Source organism: Magallana gigas, chromosome 9, assembly GCF_963853765.1.
Source record: "Magallana gigas chromosome 9, xbMagGiga1.1, whole genome shotgun sequence".
NCBI lineage: Eukaryota > Metazoa > Mollusca > Bivalvia > Ostreida > Ostreidae > Magallana > Magallana gigas.
In genome coordinates this window covers 19,832,988-19,857,188 of record NC_088861.1, presented here as the reverse complement: position 1 = coordinate 19,857,188, position 24,201 = coordinate 19,832,988, and the positions used below count along the sequence as shown (strand labels likewise).

The following is a 24,201-nucleotide window of genomic DNA, read 5'->3' as shown; positions in this document are numbered from 1 at the left end:
TTCACGGACTCTAAGCTCTGTCACGAAGTTCATTAACTCAGCTTGTTAAAGCACTGCTAATGCAACCCAGATGGGATAATTGAACATTTCTTTTTGTAATGAAGATAACAAACTCTTAATGCATCACGGCTGTTAAGTACAAAAGTTCCTTTTGCGACAAAAGGTCAATTACAATTTTTCCCCGTTTTGAATTAGGTTCAACTGTAAAGAGAGAGCCCTTCGGGGAATTTGAGTCAAATTTTCATTCAATTGAATTTCATGAGGGTGAAAAACATATCCTTATTATTAATGGAGGGTTAAGTGAGACATCTTTAAACAAATTATTAGTAACTATCACTTTGCATTTAATATTCTCAGCCACCCTATTGTCATAGTTTGTATGCATTGTCTTTTTGGACCACTCTAGAATCACCAATGATATCTAACTGTAACTTTAGCAGATGACTGTAATTCAAAACAATAGGTTAAAACAAAGTTTAGATATTTTAGCATAAGCAGATATTTTACAACTTATGTCGAACCCAGTTATTATTATTATTTCCATATCATCTTTCTTTATCTTTAACCGGTTTATCATTCTGAAATTACAACCCCTTGAATTCATTGCCAAGATGCAATTCGTATTTATTACGAACAAAGGAGAACGTTTTTCCTTTAGTTAATAAAGAATATATTTAGTATAAAATCAATTTTAATCTAACAAAAACACTAAAATACAGAAATTTAAATACCTTGACAGTTTTCAAAACAGTAGTAGATATATTTCTAAACTTTAAAATATTATTCAATTTTCTATTCATAGAATACCATACCGACAGTTAAATTACAGTATTGTAACCATAAAAAATATCTCTTAAGGACAAAGATGGTTTCGGCACATTAGCCGCCACTCTATCGGATATCCATTAGCTTTTACACGTCCGGCTGCTTATTCCGGGTTTATATAAAAGATATATTGTATTTGTCCCTCGGAATATTCCAATGCGCGAGTATCATTAGCGGGCATTACTGGACAAGAAGATACAATTAACAAAGTAACCCATAATAATAAAAACCAATCGCTTTGTCTACAAATCTAGGATCATCGGTCCTATCGGGGAGCCTATCGAGTAACAGCTTAATACAAATGACTGCAATAAACTTATTGTAAGGACATTTTGTTCATGTCTTTAGCTTCCTTCATTAGAGAACGTCAGGGTCTCTGTCTATATTGATCATCGCGGCAAATTGAGTATATTATACATACTCTATAAGCTGTGTCATAGCTTCAATAGTCACTAGTATCGTGAATCAAAGAATTCGTAATTTGAGGTTACAGTTTCCCTAAATTGTATTGTTTAATTCATTTTACATACATGTACATGTATTATAATGAATGTATGTCTTATCTACTTATATACTACCAAAGTAGATAATAATTTCTTCATAAAACGACATTCATAGGCAGAAGCAATACTAGTGGAGAGAGAGAGAGAGAGAGAGAGAGAGAGAGAGAGAGAGAGAGAGAGAGATATCTTTCAGTCCGCATTTCGATTTCTAATTACTTAATTTTGATCATTCAAGAAGGGGAAGCCGAGAAATAAAGTGAACTGGTATTTCTCCATACGTGCACACAGATATCGGATAAACCCTCGCTCCGGTTGTTCTTAATCAGATGATCGGCAGAGAGTCGTAACAGATGAACACGTGTTTATAGAAAGTTCCTATCAGTATCTCCGACTTCCGTTTTATTGGAAAAATGAAAATATCAGTTAATTTAAACGCTTGATTACAAAGCAGACGGTCCCACAAGTGTTGAGTCCTAGTGGGTATATATTTCAAAAATTGAAAGAAAGCGAGAAAAAGCGAGAGCGTTAATTTTTGTTACATTGTGATGATCGTTATGACTATTGTGCATTGTGGGGCCATTACAGCTTTTGCCATTGTAATTTAACACGGGTGATGTTCGATATCTAGATAGTGTCGGTCTGGATTACAAACCGCTAGCTAGGAGATGGATATCAGACCTCTGTTACTGGATATCATGATCTGCCTAGATGTCTCACTTTCTGTAAGTATAGATATACACTGTAGGTTATGTACCGCAAGCGGACTTTTTTTTTTTTTTTGGATAGTGGATTCTATAAATAAGTTTTTTGATTTAATGTAAAACTTGATGTCGTGATTCTAAATAGTCTATTATGAAACAGATGGTTTTGTGGGATTTTTCCCCGGAACGGACAATTGATGATTCAATGTGTGAGGGACGAATAGTATTTTATTACTTTTAATGGTATGTTATTTCCGCATAATTTAAGATAGTTTGTTTTTGTTCGTTACTTTGCGAGGTCATATTACTTTGCAATTAACATATAAAGTAAATTTATCCATGCATTGCGAATTCTATCAAATTGAATGTAGTTATAAAGGATTTGATGATGAATGACGGCAAAATCATTGCATTGATTACAAATTACAACTAGTCGCTGTTACATATTGAATGGCTTCTATAAAATAAATGTAAAGTACAATGTAATAAACGGGATTATTTTGGCAACTTTCTTAATGTTTTGGTTAACTTTAATACAAATATTAAGTTTTCTGCATTTCTATTGATTAGTAAACATTTAAACTGGATCTTTCGGGTGAAAATATGAGGGTTTTTTTCTTTTAATATGATAACTATGATAACTAGTATATTACTATTGGTATTAAACTATTCATTTGATTACGTCTTTGTAATTAACTCGTTCCTTTTATTCATTCTTATGCTGAATAACGGCACACAGAACAAGTGGAGGGTTGAATGAAACGCTGTGTATTGAACTATTGATTACGTAGCAAAGTTTACGTAATCACGGTTTGAAACATTAAATGTCTTTCTTTTTACTATGACATCATTTAGCATGGTTAATTTTCGTATAAAAACATTAAAATCCTCGTCTTTTTCTCTCCGACGGCCATTATACAATTTTGTATTCTTTGCAAAGAGAAAAAACTGCAACTATAATTATAATAGTCGATTTCTGTGCTGTGCCATTACTCTAGAAATATTCAATTCTTTTAGAAAGGAATCCAAACGATATGAGCGAATTCATGTATTTATAAGATATCACCCTTTTTCTACAAACATGCTTACATGTACACTATAAAACCAGATGTTCTCATATACATGTATATCATATGATTTAATCCCCTCGACCGACCTAAAAAAATGAAACATGAAAGGATGTTTCGATACTGTTCGCAACAACTAAACATTTTGTAATAATGCGATTTGCCTTTACAATATGGTTCCGGGTTTTTTTTAACTACATTGTATATCTGGCGCCGTTTTCCTCCAATAAACCTTCGTTATATGTCGCTGCGGACCACCAGTCGTTTGGTATTAACATTGACTTCTTTTATGTATGAAAATTAGCCAGAATTAATTGACACTTATTTCGCCCATGAATATTGTTTCCATTTCGAAAACAAGGGTCAGTGTTTGCTCATTGTTTACGTTTTTTTAGTCTTTTTACGAAAGGTTATATACGTGTATATATCTAGATCTATTTACAATGTCATTAGCAGACTACAAACAACGAAAATTGTCAAATACGCCCAAGTAGAAGAGGTTGTTTCCATGCAGTCGTCATTTCAAATTTCCAGGCGTAATTTGGCAAGTTCAAAATTTTCTGGCGTAAAATGCCAAGAAAATTTAAACAAAATTACGACTAAAAATTTAATATGATCATGTTTAAGAGAAGTATTCACATAAACTATAACTAATCTGGTTATATGTACAGAAAATAAGTTTAAATAAGCTTCTCTTATTGTGCTTCATTGAAATTTGATTAGAAATAGCATGTATGTAATTGTATGTTATTAACAATTAATTTGTTCAACATTTCTTAAAACACATCTAATCTGGTCCTGATTTTTGTTTAGCAATGAGGGATCCTTTGAATGTAAGCTACTACTACTACAGCAAAACTCGGTTATAACGAAGTCACTGGGACCTAAGAAATTACTTCGTTATATCCGGATTCGTTATAACCGTATAAGATATTCATTAAATTTACATACCTGTGGATCCAAGATGACTTCGCTATATCCGTGAATTCGCAATACCCGTGTTCGTACTAAACGAATTTTACTGTACTACTACTTTCTCTCTCTCTCTCTCTCTCTCTCTCTCTCTCTCTCTCTCTCTCTCTCTCTCTCTCACACACACACATGTACTTGAATAAGTAAAATATAATATTACTAGAAAGCGGGATTTACCAAAGTACATGACATGTATACGTTTTAATTACAAATTGTAATTAAAGTTATATTACCTAATATCATTATAACATTTACAGCATGAAATTGTGACTAATGTACTAAATGTATATCAAACTACATGTAAATGTTACGCTTCAATCATAAAATGAAATAAATACATTTACATCATGTGATGGCGATTAAATGTACATGATTGTACATGTACACCAATATACATATACGAGTTAAACATGTACATATGAAGTTACACTTCAGTTACAAAATATAATACACGTGGTTACATATACCATCCACTGAAATATGTAATGATGAGTAAATGTACCTGTTTTTACCTGTGTCGTAGTATAAACATATCAACGCAGGTTTCAAAAACAGATACCATTTATGGCCAGCATTGCCTAGCTAACAGTAAAGTTTTAAGCGTCTCTTTTTCCATACATTTTTACATGACTGTGCTAGGTTTTTTTTACATGACTGTGCTAGGTTTAACAAAATTGATAAAAATTCCATGATTACAATTCAGAACTTAAAACCATTGTTCAAACTCCAGTGTTGCAAAAATTACATTTCTAGTCAAACATCTTTCTTGTATTTTTTAAAATAAAGATAACGTTTTTGCGGTGAATGTGCGATGTTGCGTTTTGTAAACACAAGATGTAACTTTAAAAATTATCAAATTGTATGTGTCCCTATTGGATGCTCCGTCATTTTTCTGTTAGGACCGAAAGAAAAAAAAATCAAGCGTAACATCTCTTAAGGCCCGCGTTTTATTCGCTTCGCATGTTTACAAACAGTCTGCTTTCTTACACAGTTTGACTTAATTACAAGACTTTATCTGATTCTTTCATTGCAAAAGAGGAAAATAAAAGAAGACTTCCCAACATAACTCAAAACGCCAGCCGGCCATAAAGAGTTAAGCTACATTAAGTTGACGGGCGCTTTGGCCATAATGCTCTCCGATGTCAAACACAGATTTCAAATCGATGCCATATTGAAAAATGTTCCGTGAATTTAATTTCTCTGAATTCTGTTTCGCGAGCATTTTGCCTTTGATACGGGTCGTGAGATTCTGAAGGGGATTGGAACCAGTAAATCCTTATTGGTCCATAAACATCAAATCGTGGCCCATTTTTACATTCGGTGCGTAATCGAAAAATGGTATTAAAAGACCGTGATTACATCAATTGCCGCGCAAAATAACATGATAATAAATACTAATTTGCCAAAATCATTGCATTTTATTTCATTATGAACAAGGCTCTCTCTGATCTTAGTCTAAAAGAGCTGACTATTACGTAAGACGATGTTATAACGAATATGCTGGGAGTAAAACGATGCTATTGAGGCTTTTGAAATTGTCCATTCTATCATCTGTTAATTCAATTTTGTGGAATATTTTATTGAATATTCCCCTCAGTTGGTGTTGGATGTCTTTGTTGTCGTTGTCATACAATATTGGATTGTTCTCGGCTGTCAATATCGTCACAGTATGTAATTCAAGCCATTCAGCCCGGGGGCTGGCTGCTTCTGTTGAAATTTCTAAGTACATTTGTATTTATAGTTATGTCTTTTTTATAGATATTAGTATAATAACAGTTATACATGTAATACATGTATGTCTTCAGACACCACTCGATGTTTATCAAAATATGTACCCTTTTCCTTCAAGTTCTGTTTCAACAATCAAATGTTTTACTTACTATGGCTTAGAATCAAGCAATAATTATACGAGGTTCATTAGGTATTAACTTGAGGTAAATTTCCTTGCTAAATCCTACTGCCAGAAACAAGGGGCTTCACATTTCGAGATTATATCATAAAGATTGTGCAAAGGCCGATATCCATTCGAACACGTCAAGAGAATTTGGCGTATTCCTCTCACACTGTAAGAAGCTTTGTGGCTTTTGGAAAAATATAATTTTTTTTTAAATTTTTGCGAACAATGTCCTTCAAAAATTGATTTTTATTGAAGCCTTAAAATTTCTTCCATTAGCAGAATCTTGAGACGCGCTAAGTATCGCTGTAATTGAACACGAGGAGGCTAGATTGAACGTTAATACGACAAAGGATGTCAAGAGCGGAAACAGAGCCCAGGGGTAACGACGGGGAAATCCCAATTAAGGAATTAGAGATTTAGAAACAAAAAACGTTATCATAATGTGATATACGAATCCAAACATTCTGCCTCAAAGAAAGCTTTTTTTGCTCGTAGTCTAATCAAGTGGTAATTGGCATTGAAAATGTACGTAGTTGCATGAATATGATATTCAGTGCTGAGTAAAAATGTATCCGTATGTAAATGTGGGGTAGGCATATAGTTCTTAAATCTAGTCAACTGTTTAACAAACGAGGGAGTTTGGGTATTTATCGGGTACACACCTGCTGCACTACAGGTATCAAGGTTACTGCATCTTTGAGCATGCAAAGTACGAACCCGTATGTAACAGTCAGTTCCGGTCTAATTCCACATGTAAAACGGAAGTGAAACTTATTTACATGTATACCATGAGAGAGAAAAAAAAACTTGGGAAACTTGAAAAAAAAACCAGTACTAGACTGTATTGTTGTGGAAAACGTTTACGTATATACAATACATCATTTTAATGTGTTTGTGGTAATTTAATATGATATACACGACGTTATGAATGTCTCCCCAACGGCACCAGGAATAGAATGTGACCAATACATGGTACGACCTAAGCTGAATCTGCACATCCTCTCACTTTTAACACAAACATGAATAAAAGATATATGCTATTTCTTTACATATAACAATATGTTTAATAGATAAGTAAATCGCGGATGACCAAGGAGAAATTTAATGGCTTTTTGGGAGACATTAATTTTAAATAATTTTACATGTCATCTATTTCCAGAAGACCCCCCCCCCCCCCCCCCCCCGGTTGCTTCACATTATAATGCACTCAGGCCCCGTCGTCACTAAGATATTCAAATCACTCAAATAAGTCCTCAACTCAAATCCTCAAAGGAGATAATTTGAGCATAAATTTGAAGTCAAAACTCGGACCAGAGGCTGGGTATTGGCTTGAGGAAAGTTGGTGACGGTGGGGCCAGATTCTCCTAAGAAAAGGGATGTTTAGAGATCGAATCAATTTATTTTCACGTCAAAATTGATCACCAGTAAATTCATTGACCCTAGAGACATAAGTGAGCGATGTGACCTAATTAACGAAGAACATCTTAGAATTCGAAATGCAGTTACTGTAAAAAAAACCAAAAAAACCAGGAGCATCTCGCTTTCATGAAAAATCTTTTTAAAAATAATTAGAATCATTACACGTAATCTCTGTTACTAATTCTATTGATCGCCGACAATTATTTGGCAAAGCTGTCATAGAAAACGGCACTATTTGTTTCTAATACGGCATTATATCAAAACACACCACAAAGAGTGACATCTTTGCAAATTTTACTAACAAAGGCCCGACGCCATTCGCCTGAGAGTCTGAGTCATTAGCGTGTTTTTCCAAGTAGTGAGAATCATAATCATTCAAATGTTTTCTTTTGGGAACTGCAAATCTAAGTTCAGCAGCAATAACTAATGTCTTTGTCAAATGTTTGTATATTGCCGCTGAAACGCGATGCCGTAAATAAGAATGGGAGCGCGTCTCCTTTAACGGCATAACTTGCTTCTTCATGTATAGTTACGCTCCAAATGATAGTATACATTGTATTTCTATGGTTTTACATTTTCGTTTTTGTGGACTCTTTCCTTGTTTCTGGTATTAACAAAGAAGGAAAAAGAATGGAAGTTAACCGAAAAAGGCTTCTTAATTGCAATTACCTAGTAATAAAAATAAATTGCATTTTTCATTTTTGATTGACACCCTTTCTCCCGAACTTTTTTTTTCTTACTTTTGATTTATAGAAATAAAATAGTAATGTCCTTTTTTATTTGTATAAGAGAGAGATTTTTATGTACATTTTGTTAGGTGTGGGACTCAACAGAAAGACCTTTCACAGACCGGAAGGACGGGCCGTGCTGTGACGGAACTCTTGCGTTCGCGGCACCTCCCACAATGCCCTGCTCTTCCTTTCAGTGTTGTCAGTCTGTAGAGGACGTCGTAGTTTACCCCGTCAACCACGCTTTGGGTTACGAGTTCAGATGTATTGTGAGTATCATAGTTAACAATTTGACATACTGGAATAGTGAGTCAGGTATTGTATAACACGAGGTTAAAAGTCTGCTAATATATTACATGCTACAATGTCATATGGTATTAAAGTCTGTTAATGTTTCAAAATTTGAGAAAAGCTTAAAAGTCTGATACAATTACAAAATGAAATAAATTGTTGCAAGATCTTTTTACAATTGTTATGATATGTTTGGTAAAATGGCGTTTTAATTGTATGTAATTTATATCATAAATCAGTATGAAGTCTTCAGATCTTTAGCTTTGCTGTTAGCTCTAAGCAGTGTAATATAAGCGATCTATAACCTTTATACATGTGTAACTATATTAAAGCAGTTTTAACAATAGCTTGAACTTTCGATGGGATGTTACCATTCTAGATTGTTCTTCAAATATTGACCTCCTTTCTTCAAATTCGCGAACAGAAGCTCATCAATATTCATAGACAGTCAAAATCGGACAAAACTGCTCTGCTGTATGTTTCAGCTGAAATATACATCCCTGGATGAAATCGGACAAGTGTCATTGGCGTTTGATGCATTCATATCTACCACCCAATTTAGCTGTTAGACAGTTAGACCATGAGTAGACCCCGCCTTCATTATATAAATCGAAGTTTGTCACGGACTGCCAAAGTCCAAGCTCTTGTAAAAATATCTCTGAAATGAAATATCCTGCCCCAGTTGTTGTCCGACTGCAAGTGTGACTAAAACTTTAACGTTAACACTATAGTTTACAGTTTTAAATGTTTCAGTTCTCTTTGACGTTCATCTTCTTTACAGCCGAAAAAGGAAATTACAACCAGGTGCTTCGAAGAAAATGAGAGAGTTCAGCCAGGAAAAGAGATAGGGACAATCGAATACAAGCCAAAAAGGTGTTGTGATGGACTCAAGTTTAATCTGGTATTCAATTCCAGTAACCCCGCCTTAGTTATAAAATGTATCAGAAGATAACAAGTAATAAAATCAAGACAGTTTTTTAATTCCCTTTTCTTTCTTTTATATGTTTACCATAATTGCAGAAGATGTGCTTGACTGTTCTTACGAATGATGATATAGTAAGAGAAAACGTGGTTATATGCAGATACATGTAAAGATTGATTTCTTGCTAACTATCAAATCAACCTTTATGGGGAAAAATCTTAATTTTGTACAAGTATATATGGACTATTTTTAAACATATAATGATAATAATATGTATATATGCAACACTGTATTTGAATTAAGTAACATTTCTATAAAGACCTCCTATTAAGTATTAATGCATTATTGAAACTAACAAAAGAGAGTGCAATACTGGTATGCAAATTTATTATTCCTTCGCTATGTACATCACTGATCACTGACTTATCCTCTGTAAGCGCACGAATTGAAGCCGTCGAAGAAGACCTTCTTGGTGTAGCGGGTGTGCTCCCTGAGATCGGGCACGGGGTCGGGATGGTCTTGGTGGAACCTGGAAACACAGAAATTATAAACCGTCAATGCTGACAGGGATCGTGTCAGATTATTGTAAATATTTTAAAGCAATAAGCGTCGCTTTTAGGGTAAATATGACGATTTGACTGTAACAGTTATTGATCCGCTGGCATATGCGCGGTAATATTGTCTGTTACTAATTAACATTTTTTTTTTTAAATTAGTCATGGACTCATTGACAATTAAAAAATTGTCAATTTGTAAAAAAAAAAAAAAAAAAAAACACAAAAAAAAACAATATGGCAAAACTGGCCAAACAAAATTGTATTGTTATTATTGAATGTGATAGACTGGACGCAAAACTGGTCAAATTCCTTACGTTATCCATCGGTGGTTAGTGCGAAAACCTATTATTTCAACAAATTTTTGTAATTCATTTGCGAACCTTTATCAGCAAGCTTGGTCTTACTTCAGTCTTGCATTACTCGATATACAAAACATGGTTGTTTATTTACATCTACTGGATTTAATGGTTTATAAAACGTACAATTTTTACGAGCTTTTTCATCGTTATGATTCATTCTTATATAGACTACATTAACATTATATGCCAACATAATATCACACTCAAACACAATGGCGCCGCTGCGAACATGCAGTTTCAAATATCACTGCGTTCTTCAACAGCTAATAAACTTTGATTACTTTTATAAATGCTTCCACAAAAGCATTCAGAGTAATTCCTATTGATTTTATAACTTATCAACTCCGTAGATGATCGAGCTCTGCAAGATAATGTTCACACATATGATTTCCCCATTAACACGAAGCACCCTTCCCAAGAGGCTTTGCAAATCCAAAATGAAACTCCAAACGATGTCATCATCTTGAAAAGGGCCATGTGATTCGACGTCTAAGCACTGGCACGTTCCGAACGCCAGCGAGCTCGGTGAAAAGTTGACGGAGTGTTTAATCTAGAGAGGGTGACAATGTTTGAAAATCTAACACGATAATCAGACCGCAGAGATCCCCATTTCACAACAATCGCAATTCAAGCGCAGAATCTCCATAATGGAGGGTTTTTAGACCGAGTTAAATAAAGCGAGAGAAGGAAATTTGATTTCTCTTGCCAAGTGTAAACCAAGAATGCTTCTGAGGTGTATCAAAGCGCATGGGAATCTAATTTTTATAGATTTTTTTCTTGGCTGTGATTTCCCCATAGACATGTATCAATTTTCCGTTTCTAGAAATAAAATTTCTTTTCCGAATACACAGTCGCTATATTTGAATCATTAATTGTTTGTGTGAATACCATTTAAACCAGAACTCAACACCGTTTAAGACAATGACTTCATCGAGTAGGGACTTTAACGTGAAATATCCTACACGTCTAATTATACAACGACTCGGAAAGTAAATGTTGAAAACATGTTCTGTTCTAACTGATAGACCGTTTCACCCATTTAGCCAGAAATTTGAGTAATTTGTTCTTTGCACTTTAGGTATTTTTAGCATATTCCGTTTATTAATTGTCTTCGTGTTGTTGGGTTTCTTTTAAATTCTGAAAACCTATATGTTATGCAGGAGCTGTTCATTTTATATTCGTTTGTTAGGAAAAAAATGACACTTAACTTAAGGTGGTATGGGACATTTGTCGATATTGATGGGGATTAAAGTAAATTATTATTAAAATACTTTTACCGGTTTTCAATTTTCAAATTTTACAATTTTTAACCCAAAATAATAGGTTTTAAAATTGATGAAAAGGTGAAAATTTTAAATCCCCTTTGAGATTCGAACTCGTGGCATATAGATTCGTAGTGAACCCTCAAATAACCCACTGCGCTATGCTATTATGTGACAATTTTGGCAAAGAAACTAGTTATAAAATATCACTTGATGTTATTGTTTATTTCGATAAATGGTACGTCACAATATAGAGGTGTCCCATACCACTTTAAATTTTCATGCAAATTTTTCAAATTAATAAATATAACTGAAATCGTTCCGTCTCTATTTATTGGTTTGTTAGTTATAACTTTTTAATTATAATGCTCACTTCACACGAGTAATGGAGAGAGAGAGAGAGAAAGCATAGTGTAAACAGTGATTTTTTTGTAATTCATGCAGGGTATGAAAGAAGCGGTCACTACCGATAAAAAAAAAGTCATATAACCTACATAGTTTTGCGGGTTTTGTATTCTTTCATACAATGCATCGAACTCTTCTATGAAGCACTCTAACAACGTTAAAACATCGGTTTGAAACACATTTTACCTTTTCTGTGATTCAGACTTCCCCTTCAGACGCAGTTTTTCCGAATCTGCCGAGTCGATCCACTGATTGATGGTGCAGGGGAGATCACTCTTCTGCAACACAGAAATCGTTCTCGAGATCCCAGGAGCTTCTGCCTCCATCAGTCTCATTTCGTCTTTTACATTCTTCATATCCAGTAGGAGTTTCTCTGGAATTGCTGGACGTTTATGCCTCTTAACTAGATCTGATAGCGGAATCCTCTTAGGTGCGACATCATTGTTATCAGTTAATGTTGATTTATCCGCAATGGTGAAATCTTCCTGGTGCAACGCTGATGGTAAGCGGTAGTTGTAAATGGCAGCGGTTAAGAAATGGTAATTTTGATTTTTATCCAGATCTGATATTCTCATTTGCCTCTCATCTTCCATGTGTTTTGGAGGAACTGGGACCGTAAACGGATACTCATAATTTGAAGCGCAGGCTTTAGAATTATCAGTGTGTCCGAAATACGTACAGAAAGCTTCGGGACCACTTTCGGGCTCTGGTTCAAAACGAGGCCAGTTTTCAAGATTAATGATTGCTTCATAATCCTGGCGAGGAGTTGGCTTTATTTCTAAATTATACCCGATGTCATCAGCAAATCGAACGCGTTTCGGTTTTCCCGCCTCACAGAGGGAGCGAGAATTCCCGAGATTATCGGGATTGGTATTTTCAGGATAGATGATGTTGTAGCGAGAATTGCCGTACATTTTTTGGCGCAGTTGATTAATGGCCTCTCTGGTGGGTTGTTCAAGAATGAAATTTCCTGCAAATGAAGAATGAAAATTTAAACACTGTTTAATTTTCCTCATCTGTCAATTTGCATCGATGAAACGCTAGAATTTCAATCAAGGTTTATGCTACGGATATCAATCTTTTTTGACAATCAAATTTAAGAGACCCTGTAACATTGATCAAGTGCATTAGCAGCGTTTTGTACAAGCATTGCGTAATCTTTAAAAGCTCGGAATCATGCATGGCTTAAATCTTTCTTTTATTAACGTTAACTTTATAACAAGCGTTGCAATAACATGTGTTTTATGTCTAAGTATATGTTTATTTTATTATTATATTAAACTTCATAGGACACATTAGAAAAAGATAAGAGAATGAGCGATATTATTCAACTTGCATTGTTTGATTTCATATATATACACGCGAAGACATCAGATGGATAACGTTAAATAGTTGGTAAGCTTGGGTACTTGTATCTACGTTACGACATAAACAGTCTTCTGGACATATAAAATATAGCCACATGTACACTGTACACGTACTTAATGTACGTGCAAAAATGATAGTCACTGATACGTACCGGAACATACTCTCCCTTAACACACACTACCAACCCATGTGTTAGATAAATTACACAGTCAATATACACGTGCCTCACGTGAATTTTACGTGAAAAGAGCTTCACGCGTATTTCCCGTGAATTGGAAAACAATTTACTTTTATCATAAAAATACTGCATGCGGGGTAATTTTCGCCCCGTGTAATTTTCGCCCTTCCATATACTTGCAAACAGTTTCGCTCCTTCCTTGAATTGGCCAAGACATAGTTGTGTTTAAAGAGAGATGTACTTGTAATTTAGACATTTGAATTCGCCCAGTGTTAAATTCGTCCGCTTACAATGAGGGCGAAAGGGGCGAAAATAAAACGGGGCGAATATTTTCCTTATAAAAAAGTAATAAATTATATACGATCTTTCATCAGATAAAAAAAGTACCTTCGTCGTCCAAGCGCGTGGTTTGATGTTGAGGAAAAACTTCGAAGGTTGCCTCCCTTTCCTTGCTACTGGTGCGGTAGCTTTTTGTATCGGTGAGAGAGCTGTGGAATAAATACATTTTTTTACAACGTTGAATTCATGAATAGCTATACATTTATATTGTGTGAAACTCACACTTTAATACAACAACAGAATGCCACAAAGAACACTTGCCTGCAATCGACATTGTTGGGTTTAGGTATCCTGAAATATAAAAACGATAATTTGAATATAAATCTATAGTATATATTTTAAATATTTAAGTAGATAGAGCTTATATCATAAGAAATCTAATATCGAAAATGCCGTTACTTTAAACAAATCAGTAAATAATTATATACGCATTTGTAGACAGATCAGTCGACATTTCCATATATACATGTATTTCTGCAGACAGTATAGAAGAACATTAATTCATACTGCTCTGCGGTGAGATTTTCCATCACAGATAATGACTATATAACATTTATATATAAACTTACATATGACCCTCGAACCTCTCCGTGGGCCGGCCTTCTAATGGAACTTGGTGACAGCAGTCAAAATTATTCCGACTACAACAATCGATTATTAAATATTAGAAAATGTGATCAACAAAATTAAAATACGGAACTGAATATAATTTTATGATCAATTTGATTTAATTTATTCACACACTTTTTTTTATTTCACAGTTTATATTTCACACAAACCGTCAACGTGACGGTACGTGAGGTAAGTATATATAAATATTTACAAATTAGATACGATGTCAGAGTTACAGTGTACATTATAGAATATATTAGGAATATGTACAAATGTTCAAGGAAAACAAACTGATTCATAAATTTTATGCATAATTAATTGAGTTTTTTTTTAAAAGTTTTAAAGTAGACATTAGTTAACAAAATTTAAAAATGTTTTGTCTCTCACAAAATCTAGGTTTTGATTATTCTTGTCGTATAGATGAAAGAGCAATATTTACATTCTTGCTCAAAATGCATTATATCGACTACTTGATTATTAGTACATAAGGTACAGCGTCTTTCGATCATTAAGAGGAATGCCTAACCATCTACCAGCTTCCATACAGGAAGTCGGTGATTTGAGGTTCGAAAGTTAACAAATACTTTTCGGGAATTTTGGTGGTAAAATACTCGATCAAGTACATCTCATATCCAAAATTTGATTTAAAAGTTTTATATATATGACCTTCGGAAGAATTTACGATATCAACCGACCTGTTCTGCACAAACTGGTCTTTGGGTGTTTACTTGACAGCATTTTAGTAATCCAATTAACATTTACAATACGTACAATACATTGCATTTTCATTCCAAAAACTAGAAAATCCATAGTTATAAAAGATAGAATGCATACAATCAATCCACGGGTTCTTTAAAAATTCATTATTATATTTTGTCACCAATTCTTTGTACAATATATGAACAATTTTATTTTTCTGGGCCGAGAAAAATTTCGCCCAGATTGAAACCATTCTAGAATAAATATAGACAGACAATGTAAACCTTCCGGTTTCTCCATAATTAAAAACCATGTACGACTTTTTATATTCAGTATATACACGTGTTTCAAAAATTTCAAATGAATACGTTCTACAAATTCTATATTCTCATAACCCCCTACTTGTTGAAAAAATGAGGGATATCGCATACTGCGATTGAATAAGACAGGGGTAAAAGAGTTATCGCTCCTAAGTTCATAAGTATATCACGCCTTTTTTGAAGTGAAAAACTCGCTTTTATACATGATAATAATTTTAAAAGGATCATGTAATGTGCGACCTTTTTTCTGAAAATAAGTATGGTGATAAAAGATTGATAGTTAGGTGGGTGATCACTTGTGGTGTAGGAAAGGTATGAAATTGTCACTATTTAAACAAAAAGTTTTTTTCTCCGACGATATTTTCAATTCAAAGTTTTTGCTTAACAATGAAACCTGCTTAATCGTTAAAATTATTTTAAAAATTATTGAATAATAATATTGAAAAACCTATAAAATTTATAGATATAAACTGCATATCCGATTATTTTTGGGTTTGTCTATAACTTTCGATTATAATTTCTTTTCGTGGAATAATTATTTTCAACGAGGCAGCTAGACAGCTACTTGAAGTTTTATATTAAAGATGTTCGGTATCTTCTTTCAATCTAATACTTATGCAATATTTGGCTGTTAATTAATTCTTAATCTTTTGCTTGCGGTAGTACACTGTATCAATTTCTTGAATGAAAGATTAATTCAATTTATTCCTATTAACCTTATACCACAAAAGACGAGATAAGCGCACCTTGAACGTATGATTTTCCATAAAGTGCCACTAACCAATAAAATTAATTAATTGAGGTGCATATGTACTCTTTTTCTCCTATTTTCCTTAATCTACAATGTACCACAAACGTTGATAAATAGAGAAGGGTGTTCATTAATCTATAGCACAAAAGTTGATGAATAGAAAAAGGTGTTTTTTAGAATTGCACTTTTTCTTTCTTGTTAAACACGTAATCTAATTTGAGACTTCTAATCTCAATTGTATAAAATTTGCTCTTTGTGGAGCTTTGAAAGAATTCTTTCAGACCTCACAAGTTTTGAACTCTTGCTCTAGAGTTTCCGAAGCCTGATCTCCATCATGCTATAGCTCTAAATAAATTTGCAACGAAAGATGCATTGATGTAGAACAGAAATAGTTTAATTGACGATCTTTGTCGGGGCTAGAGCTCTGTTTTATTAACATTAATGTAATTAATTTGTCGACTTTGATATTGCATGGATTCTGTGGCAAAGCACCTGGATTTTACCAAAAAATGTTACACACGCATGATGTAATGTTAGCTCAGAGTTTTATATCAGAAATACAGAGAGAAATAAACAAAAAAGAGAAAGAGAGGAAAATAGACAAAGTCCTACATGTAATCAAAGGAAGGAGGTCAGTATAAAAAGTACACCGGTACATATATATCGTAGCAAGTATATTTGAAAATTATTTATAAAGCCAGTTTTATTGTATTCTACTAAATTTCAACCTTAATTTAATTACAATAAATAATCTGAGATCTTTTCTTCCCCCGATTAGCAATATTTAAATTTAAGATACTATGGTAGTTTTTTTTTTTATAAAATCTTATACATCCCCCTTAATTCACTTCCTCCCGTCCCTACTGAGCTTAGGTAAGATCCATTCTGATTAAAATCAGCCCCTCAGCAGGGACCCAACCAACGACAGCTCTAAGATAAAGAGGGGAGTCTGATTTTGATAAGTATGATAATATAATAGTAGCTTACAATCTGGTCAGCCCATCGCTCCTCCTGTGGTCCCTCCCACTCTCTGTGGTGTCGTACTCTCCCCACCGGGGGGAGGGGTGGCCATACTCCGTACTCTCCAGACTCCTGTAGATATAGTAAATATATAACATAATAAAAAAAGTCATCTCTCTCTCTCTCTCTCTCTCTCTCTCTCTCTCTCTCTCTCTCTCTCTCTCTCTCTCTCTCTCCACGACCTAACTTAATGATATCAAGGTTGTATAAATTAACTTGGTATTTTATCAAGCATTTCGACCGACCGATTTTTCGAAGGATTCGTTTACGTTAATTAAATTGTTTATAAAAAAAAATCCACGGGGTATATTGCTCTTCTTCCTCGAAGATTATTTTGACATTAAATTTTCTCATTCAACGGCTACAATTTACGATTCAAAGTATTCGTCATTAATATTTTTACAAATTAAGCCACAAAATTCTCTATATATACAATAAATTGTCTGACCTCAATAATCCTCTTAAAGTATGCATTTGAGGTCATAATACATTATATATGTGTACCAGTATATTGACATTAATCGAAATCTTACGGCGTATATTTTTATGTAAACATGTTTGCATTAAAGATTAATATCGCGGCTGCAAAATTTGGAAATGCACTGAAAACAACCAACCATTCAAATCTTTAAAAAATCATAACATTAATATTTAAAACACGAAAATATGCCTACCTTGATGGATTCATTTTGAGATTGTGACGTCAAACTTTTCGCTACATTGTGACGTCATAGAAACAGCCTCCTTATGATGAAATCTAGCATCCAGATAACTTTCGGACGTCAAAGAAAACAATAAATCCCGGACAAATATTTTAAACTTTTATCATTAAATATAAAAACAAATACTTTTCAACAATGACGATGTTGCCATGTGTTGTAAAGTACTTGTACATGTACGTGAAGAATTACATTCCCTGTATTTAATCTGACCCTATATATATGATAACCGTTTTTGAGCACTATTTTTCAAATGCTCTCTTCTTTGTATTGTAAGTAACTAAAGGTATATAGTAAATTAAATCAGATCAGTCAAAGTGTTAATTATAATATACATATACATGTTCTTAGTATAGTAATCCTCTCAGGGTAACACGATTTTATACTTTCATTTAAAGGCTTTTTACGTTGGAATTTATTTATTGTGAAATATATACAAATTTTGAACTTAATGTAAATGTTTTTTGTATCTCTCAATATATTGTCAGTTTTGCAATAGGACGTTTTTATGAGACATGTGAAAGAAATTGATTTCAAACCGTAAGTTTTATCAGAATCTACTAAAAAATGAAACTCTTTACAATGAAAACAATATTACATATTGTATTGTAAATAATATTACATATTATTATGTATTATAGATAAAGTTGCTAAATATAAGATAATGTAGAATACAAAGGTTTGTTCATACTTTAAATTATTTGTAAATTAAAATTTAAGATACAATTAAAATTGAATTAAGATCCCCAAAATGTAGAATATGCTTGATTTAGAAAAAGCGACCTTAACCCAAGTAAAATTGGTTTCACCCCATGATAGGCGCATGCTATCATACTTTGGCAACATTTGAAAACTGAACCTTTACTTTCCCAATTAAACAATGTATATTTCACATTGACGTGAATCAAATAAGCATTTCTTAAATATTATATTCCCATTTTTATGCAGTGTTGCATCTGTTAACCCCTCTTACTAGATCGTTGAGATATTGAGCTATGATGCCGTATCGTGCACTCAATCACACAGATAATTGTGAAATGTAGAAGTTTGAGTAGTTCAAACTCTTAACAAATTTTTATCTGATAATATTTACAAAAATGACTGAAGATATAAAATGCATATTTTATATAACAACGAGAATTTGTTATCACATTAATTTCGCAAAACGAAATGCGATATTAAATAAAGTGGTACAATCAATATAACAATCATGCATTTTCTGGATTGAAATCTATTCACTCAAATGCATTATCAAAGGGTTTGAGAATGAAATCAGGTGGTTAACAATTTGAAATTGGAGATTCAACAAAATACTAATGCAAGATTATCAACGAATAAAAAGAAAATACACAAACGGGTTTATAGAGTAATTCAACAGAATAAAAAGTCGCGCTAGATTAAACATCACATTTTTCATTGTTTCGAACCTCCTCTGGTCCATGGATAAAATCTCTTTCATGTATAAGAGCCGCAGAGAATCGGCTATGACGTACGGTGCCAGGAAAGCTATGTACAGGACCATGATCAAACTGATCATCTTGGAGATTTTTTTAATGTAGAAGGATTTCTCGGGAAGAAGCGATTTCCTCATCACTTTCATCTCCACCACGTATAAACCCGCGAAAAAGCAGATGGGCACGATCAGAATGTACAAAGCGATGGTTAACTGTACAATGGCGTCCGTGTGTTCGTCGATATTGCCCAGGTAGTACTGTCGGTTGTACAGGCCGTACAGGAGTCCGATCGCTAGACTCAGCAGCCAGAACAATAAGGAAGCTATGACGACTTTCCCGGAAGTGAGCCAGTACTTCATGGTAAACGGGTGTACGATCAAGCCGTAGCGGACTAGAGCCAGAAGAACAATATGCATAGCGGAGGAATGGACCATGATCGCAGTCAAGTTCAGAAATGTTTCCCGGGTAGATATACTCACCTCTATACGACAATGGGATAGAGGCACACGGGCATATTGAAAGCACAGGGTCAAAAGGTCGGCGATGGCCAGGCAACAGATACATACGGGCACCGGTTTATGTAATTTTTTCTCGATAATCACTTTCGAAGCTGTGATCAGATTTCCAATAAATCCAAACAAAAATATTAAAGTTGTAATCACTAATATAAGAATATCCCATTTTTCACAGAGAAGAGTGGCTTCGCCATGCTGTGACGTCACATTCTCCACTGTTTGCATGATTCTCCTTAATATTCAAATACACTTTTCTGGTGTTTTAGACTGCCCGCATATTTGAAATCAGTATATGTTTTAACATTTAATATCACTTTTTTTTTAGAATATATGCCCTTGGTTAAAATCCTTCGTTTCTTCTCTTTGGTATGTGAATGATTTTGTTAAATATTTCATGCAGATCAAATTGAAGTTTACATACCGTTAATTGGGCACCGGAAGCATGAGCTTATTTAAATTCACACCCAATTACATCAACTTCGAATTTCAAATTCCATGCAATTTAACGGCTCCAATAATTTCGAAGCATAAAAACTTTGATGGGTTTAGAACAAATTCCGAGAAAACTCCTTGCTATTTCAATGTTGGTAGTTTTCCGAATTTTATCTGCAAATTAAAAGTATAGCTCAGCACTTGAAAGAATATACACACGACAGACACAGCATATAGATCACAACATGGTGTCATATCTAATCACCATTAATTCGCCAGAATATTGTGCACGACTCGAAACTTTGCCGTCTTTAACCTTCCAAAAAAACCGTCATGAAAATAATTTTCGCGGTATGTGATGAGCGCAGTTATACAATGTAAAACCACTTAGATTTCACGCGCCAATTACACAACCGCTCGTATACCTCTGTTTTAATTAATATGTTTATTTTTATGGCGCTGGAACGCGGGCGCGTGCCTTCAGAATAGCAGTGCCATCGCCCCTCTCCGCAATAGACCACCGTTTTAAGTCCGCAAAACATCTTTGACAGCTGTCGGGGGAAAATGAATCCACGAGGCACATATTGTCTTTCCCGGTACACTGTTTATTGCGAAAGCAGATGCTTTAAAAATGTGATCGAGCCGCGCTGTGTAGACTAAGAAAATAACGAAGATGAAGGAATCTGTATTGAACAACGTGAAACTTGTTAAAGTTATGCAGCAGTTTATTTTCCCCATTGGTGCAGAAGAAGAAAAGTCTGTATGCACTTGTAATCCTAACCTTGGACGCCTCGTATAATGCCGGTTCAAACATAAGTAGTGCATTCGGATTGGTAATACTTCTAACAGTATAACGTGTTTGCTTTCGATCTAACCTTCTATCTAAAATAGAATTCTTAAGAGATTATGTATTTTTGTGACAAATAAACGCTATTAAATTCACCACGACATCTGTCAAAGATGTTTAGCGGACTTAAAACGGTGGTCTATTGCGGAGAGGGGCGATGGCACTGCTATTCTGAAGACACGCGCCGCGTTCCAGCGCAATAAATATAATTATATTAATTAAAACAGAGGTATATGAGCGGTTGTGTAATTGTCGCATGAAATCTACGTGGTATTCAAAATATAATATTAGAAATCTTCACGATATAAATAGTCATACTATATTTTTACAAATTTACGCTTTTTAAAGCGTAAACAGTCATGTACATAATTATACACTTTCCTGTACTGCGTTAAATCAAACTTTACCCACCCCCCCTTTACAACTTTCTAATTTATTTTCTGTGGGAAATATTAATCATAATTAAAATGCACATATTTCCGTATTTATTGCGGTGCAAATTTGAAAATGTTGGACAAAGAGTTATCTCTCTTGTAGGAGGTTCGAAATCATGCACAGTTTCTTAATTTTAAAGACAAACTATATACTCTTTTATCAGTCTTTGTTTAAATGCCATTCTGTTCCCGGCGCTTGCGCGGTCGATATGATAGTTTGCTCCGGAAAGGCCAAGACCGGACCCGGAAGATCATCCTTGAGAACAGGAAGTAGATGAAGGGATTCACAGTGTAGTTTAATAAAATCGTAATCTGTGCCACGGAGTAAATCGGAATGACTACAGATTGATACACTGTCGCATCTCCAGAGTCGCCGAATACATCATGGAAGTACAGAACGCGACATAAATCGGCGACCACGTACGGCAAAATGAACACACAGTAGAGAATAAGGATTATCGATATCATCTTGGAGATGCTTTTGATTGATTTCGATGTCCGTTTTGGAAGAAGAGATTTTTTCATGGTTCGTAATTCTTTGATGTAGAAAATGACAAAAAACGTCACCGGAACCAACAGAACGTATAAACCAATCAAAAGCTGGACAATGGCGTCGGTTTGTTTGTCTATTGTCTTGTTGTAGTATTTCCGGTTATATATTCCGTAAGATATTCCCAGACAGACGCTAATGGCCCAGGAAACACCGGAACTTGCTATGACTTTCCCGGAAGTGAGGCGCCATTTTGTATGGAATGGGTACACGATCAGACAATATCGAATGGCAGCGAGAATAACAATGTGCATGGTTGAAGAATGGATGGCAACCGCCGTGATGTCAAGGACAATCATTTTGACGCCGATACCTGTGAGAAAAAAGCATTGGGATATAGGTATCCGTATAAACTGCATACACAGACTGCAGAAGTCTGCGACGGTCAGGCAGGCTATGGAGACAGACACGGGGCGCCGTAGCCGTTTGTTGAGGACGATTTTGAAGAAGGTCACAGTGTTTCCTATTACCCCTAACACCCAAATCACCAGCGCCATGATCAAAATGAGACTTTCCTCTTCGACACAGTGTAGGAGATTGCCATCGTGAACACTCGTAGTGTTTATTTCCACACTAGTGTTAATCTCTACAACACTTTGGTTTGTCATGGTCCTATCATATCGGGCACGTGCATCCGAGTATGAAAGTACAAACACCAGCCCAGGGGCATTTTGAGGTAGTTTTCACAGAATCTCGAATTTTGCATATATATGTACGTTCATTTCGAAAATCATAAACACTTAAAGCCACAGGTCTGCATGCCACTCACACACATAACGTACATGTACTGTCAAGTGGTTTCTTCTTTTTGTCTTGCCGTGTGCATTACTCATCGGAATTGTCTTTATTAATTAAGATACAACTCCCATTGTCTAAAAGTAACTATACCGAATGCTTGCATAGTTACTGAGCCTGGCTTGTACATGGGCACGTAGCAAGGAGGGGGGGATGACTACCCAACAATTTGATTGAAATCGTCATTTTATTTCGAATTTACATAAATCATATGAAGGGTTAACACATCGATCGAAGGATGATGTGAAAAACGGGCCCCGGTAAATTGGTAAACAAATAAATTCTGGAGTTTATGTTTATATTTTTCGTATGTACCAATCGTTGATATAATTTATGTACTCTTATGGAATAACTAAGTAAATCTAAATATTCTGAATCTGCTACCTATAAAGCCGTTGTGGAATCAGAACATCTAATTTAAATTAGATTGACAGATCACTAGTACCTTTCTTACCCATGATAAAACAATCACATGGGAGAAACACATTATTATTCATATATAAGGGATACACTGGTTACATTCAATCCCCGTATGCTTTTAGCTCCACATTAGAAAATCTTTGAAATATACGAGCAAAAATATGATTTGCTAGGTTCATTTTTCCCTATCTGCTGGTCAAAATGATTGATGTACATGTTTGTTTTAACAATCTATACATATATGTGCAAGAAGCTCGAGAAAAATGTACCTCAATGCGTTCATATGTAACTTCTTTAAAAAAAAATGCTGAAGTCCAGTGGACTTTCTACTTATAATAACCTTACCAATGTTGTTCACCTTTCATTAATTACTCGTCTACACCCAGCGTGTCACGTGATATTGATTTTCGTAAGCGTGTTCGACGTGACTTTATTTAAACAATAAAATGCTTAACCCGCTAACCCGGGTTATGTAGATTTTTTCTGCAATGATCACTACCTTCATAACCCGAATGAATCATCAAAGAAAGTATTTTATTGTTTATATTAACATCTTTCTTTAAGCTAATCGATAAATTGATTTAAGCTAATCGATAAATTGATTAGGAAAAGTGAGTAAAATTCACTAAATTACTGTTGATGTATGTATAAGTAAGTTAGCTAAAAGAAACAGCCAAATCGTCTCCTGTGATACTTTGAGTCTGACATCGTCATGATTATTTCGTGAAGTCCGTGATTTTTCCAAGGTTGCTATAGGTTTGGACCAATCGATAAACAGGGCGTGTCGATATCTGCCCTGTCATTTTCTTGTCAGTTTCAGCCGCTGTAGATTTCGACCAA

At 34.5% G+C, this 24,201-nt stretch overlaps 3 protein-coding genes across 3 annotated transcripts; all 3 read right to left on the bottom strand.

The window, feature by feature from the left end:
- Positions 1 to 9,694: 9,694 nt before the first annotated feature.
- On the bottom strand, positions 9,695 to 18,014 carry LOC105336105 (uncharacterized). Its single transcript, XM_011440289.4, has 7 exons — positions 17,870 to 18,014; positions 17,163 to 17,267; positions 14,363 to 14,434; positions 14,055 to 14,084; positions 13,842 to 13,942; positions 12,095 to 12,878; positions 9,695 to 9,854 (listed from the first exon to the last, which is right to left on the bottom strand). Exons 1-7 carry the CDS (start codon positions 17,881 to 17,883, stop codon positions 9,749 to 9,751), a joined length of 1,212 nt encoding a protein of 403 aa, XP_011438591.3. The 5' UTR covers positions 17,884 to 18,014; the 3' UTR covers positions 9,695 to 9,748.
- A 1,227-nt stretch (positions 18,015 to 19,241) lies between these two features.
- On the bottom strand, positions 19,242 to 20,108 carry LOC117691954 (mu-type opioid receptor-like). Its single transcript, XM_034478892.2, has one exon. The coding sequence runs from the start codon at positions 20,106 to 20,108 to the stop codon at positions 19,242 to 19,244; it is 867 nt and encodes a 288-aa protein (XP_034334783.2).
- A 1,659-nt stretch (positions 20,109 to 21,767) lies between these two features.
- On the bottom strand, positions 21,768 to 22,754 carry LOC105336141 (galanin receptor 2a-like). Its single transcript, XM_011440321.3, has one exon. It carries the CDS (start codon positions 22,752 to 22,754, stop codon positions 21,768 to 21,770), a length of 987 nt encoding a protein of 328 aa, XP_011438623.3.
- Positions 22,755 to 24,201: the final 1,447 nt, after the last annotated feature.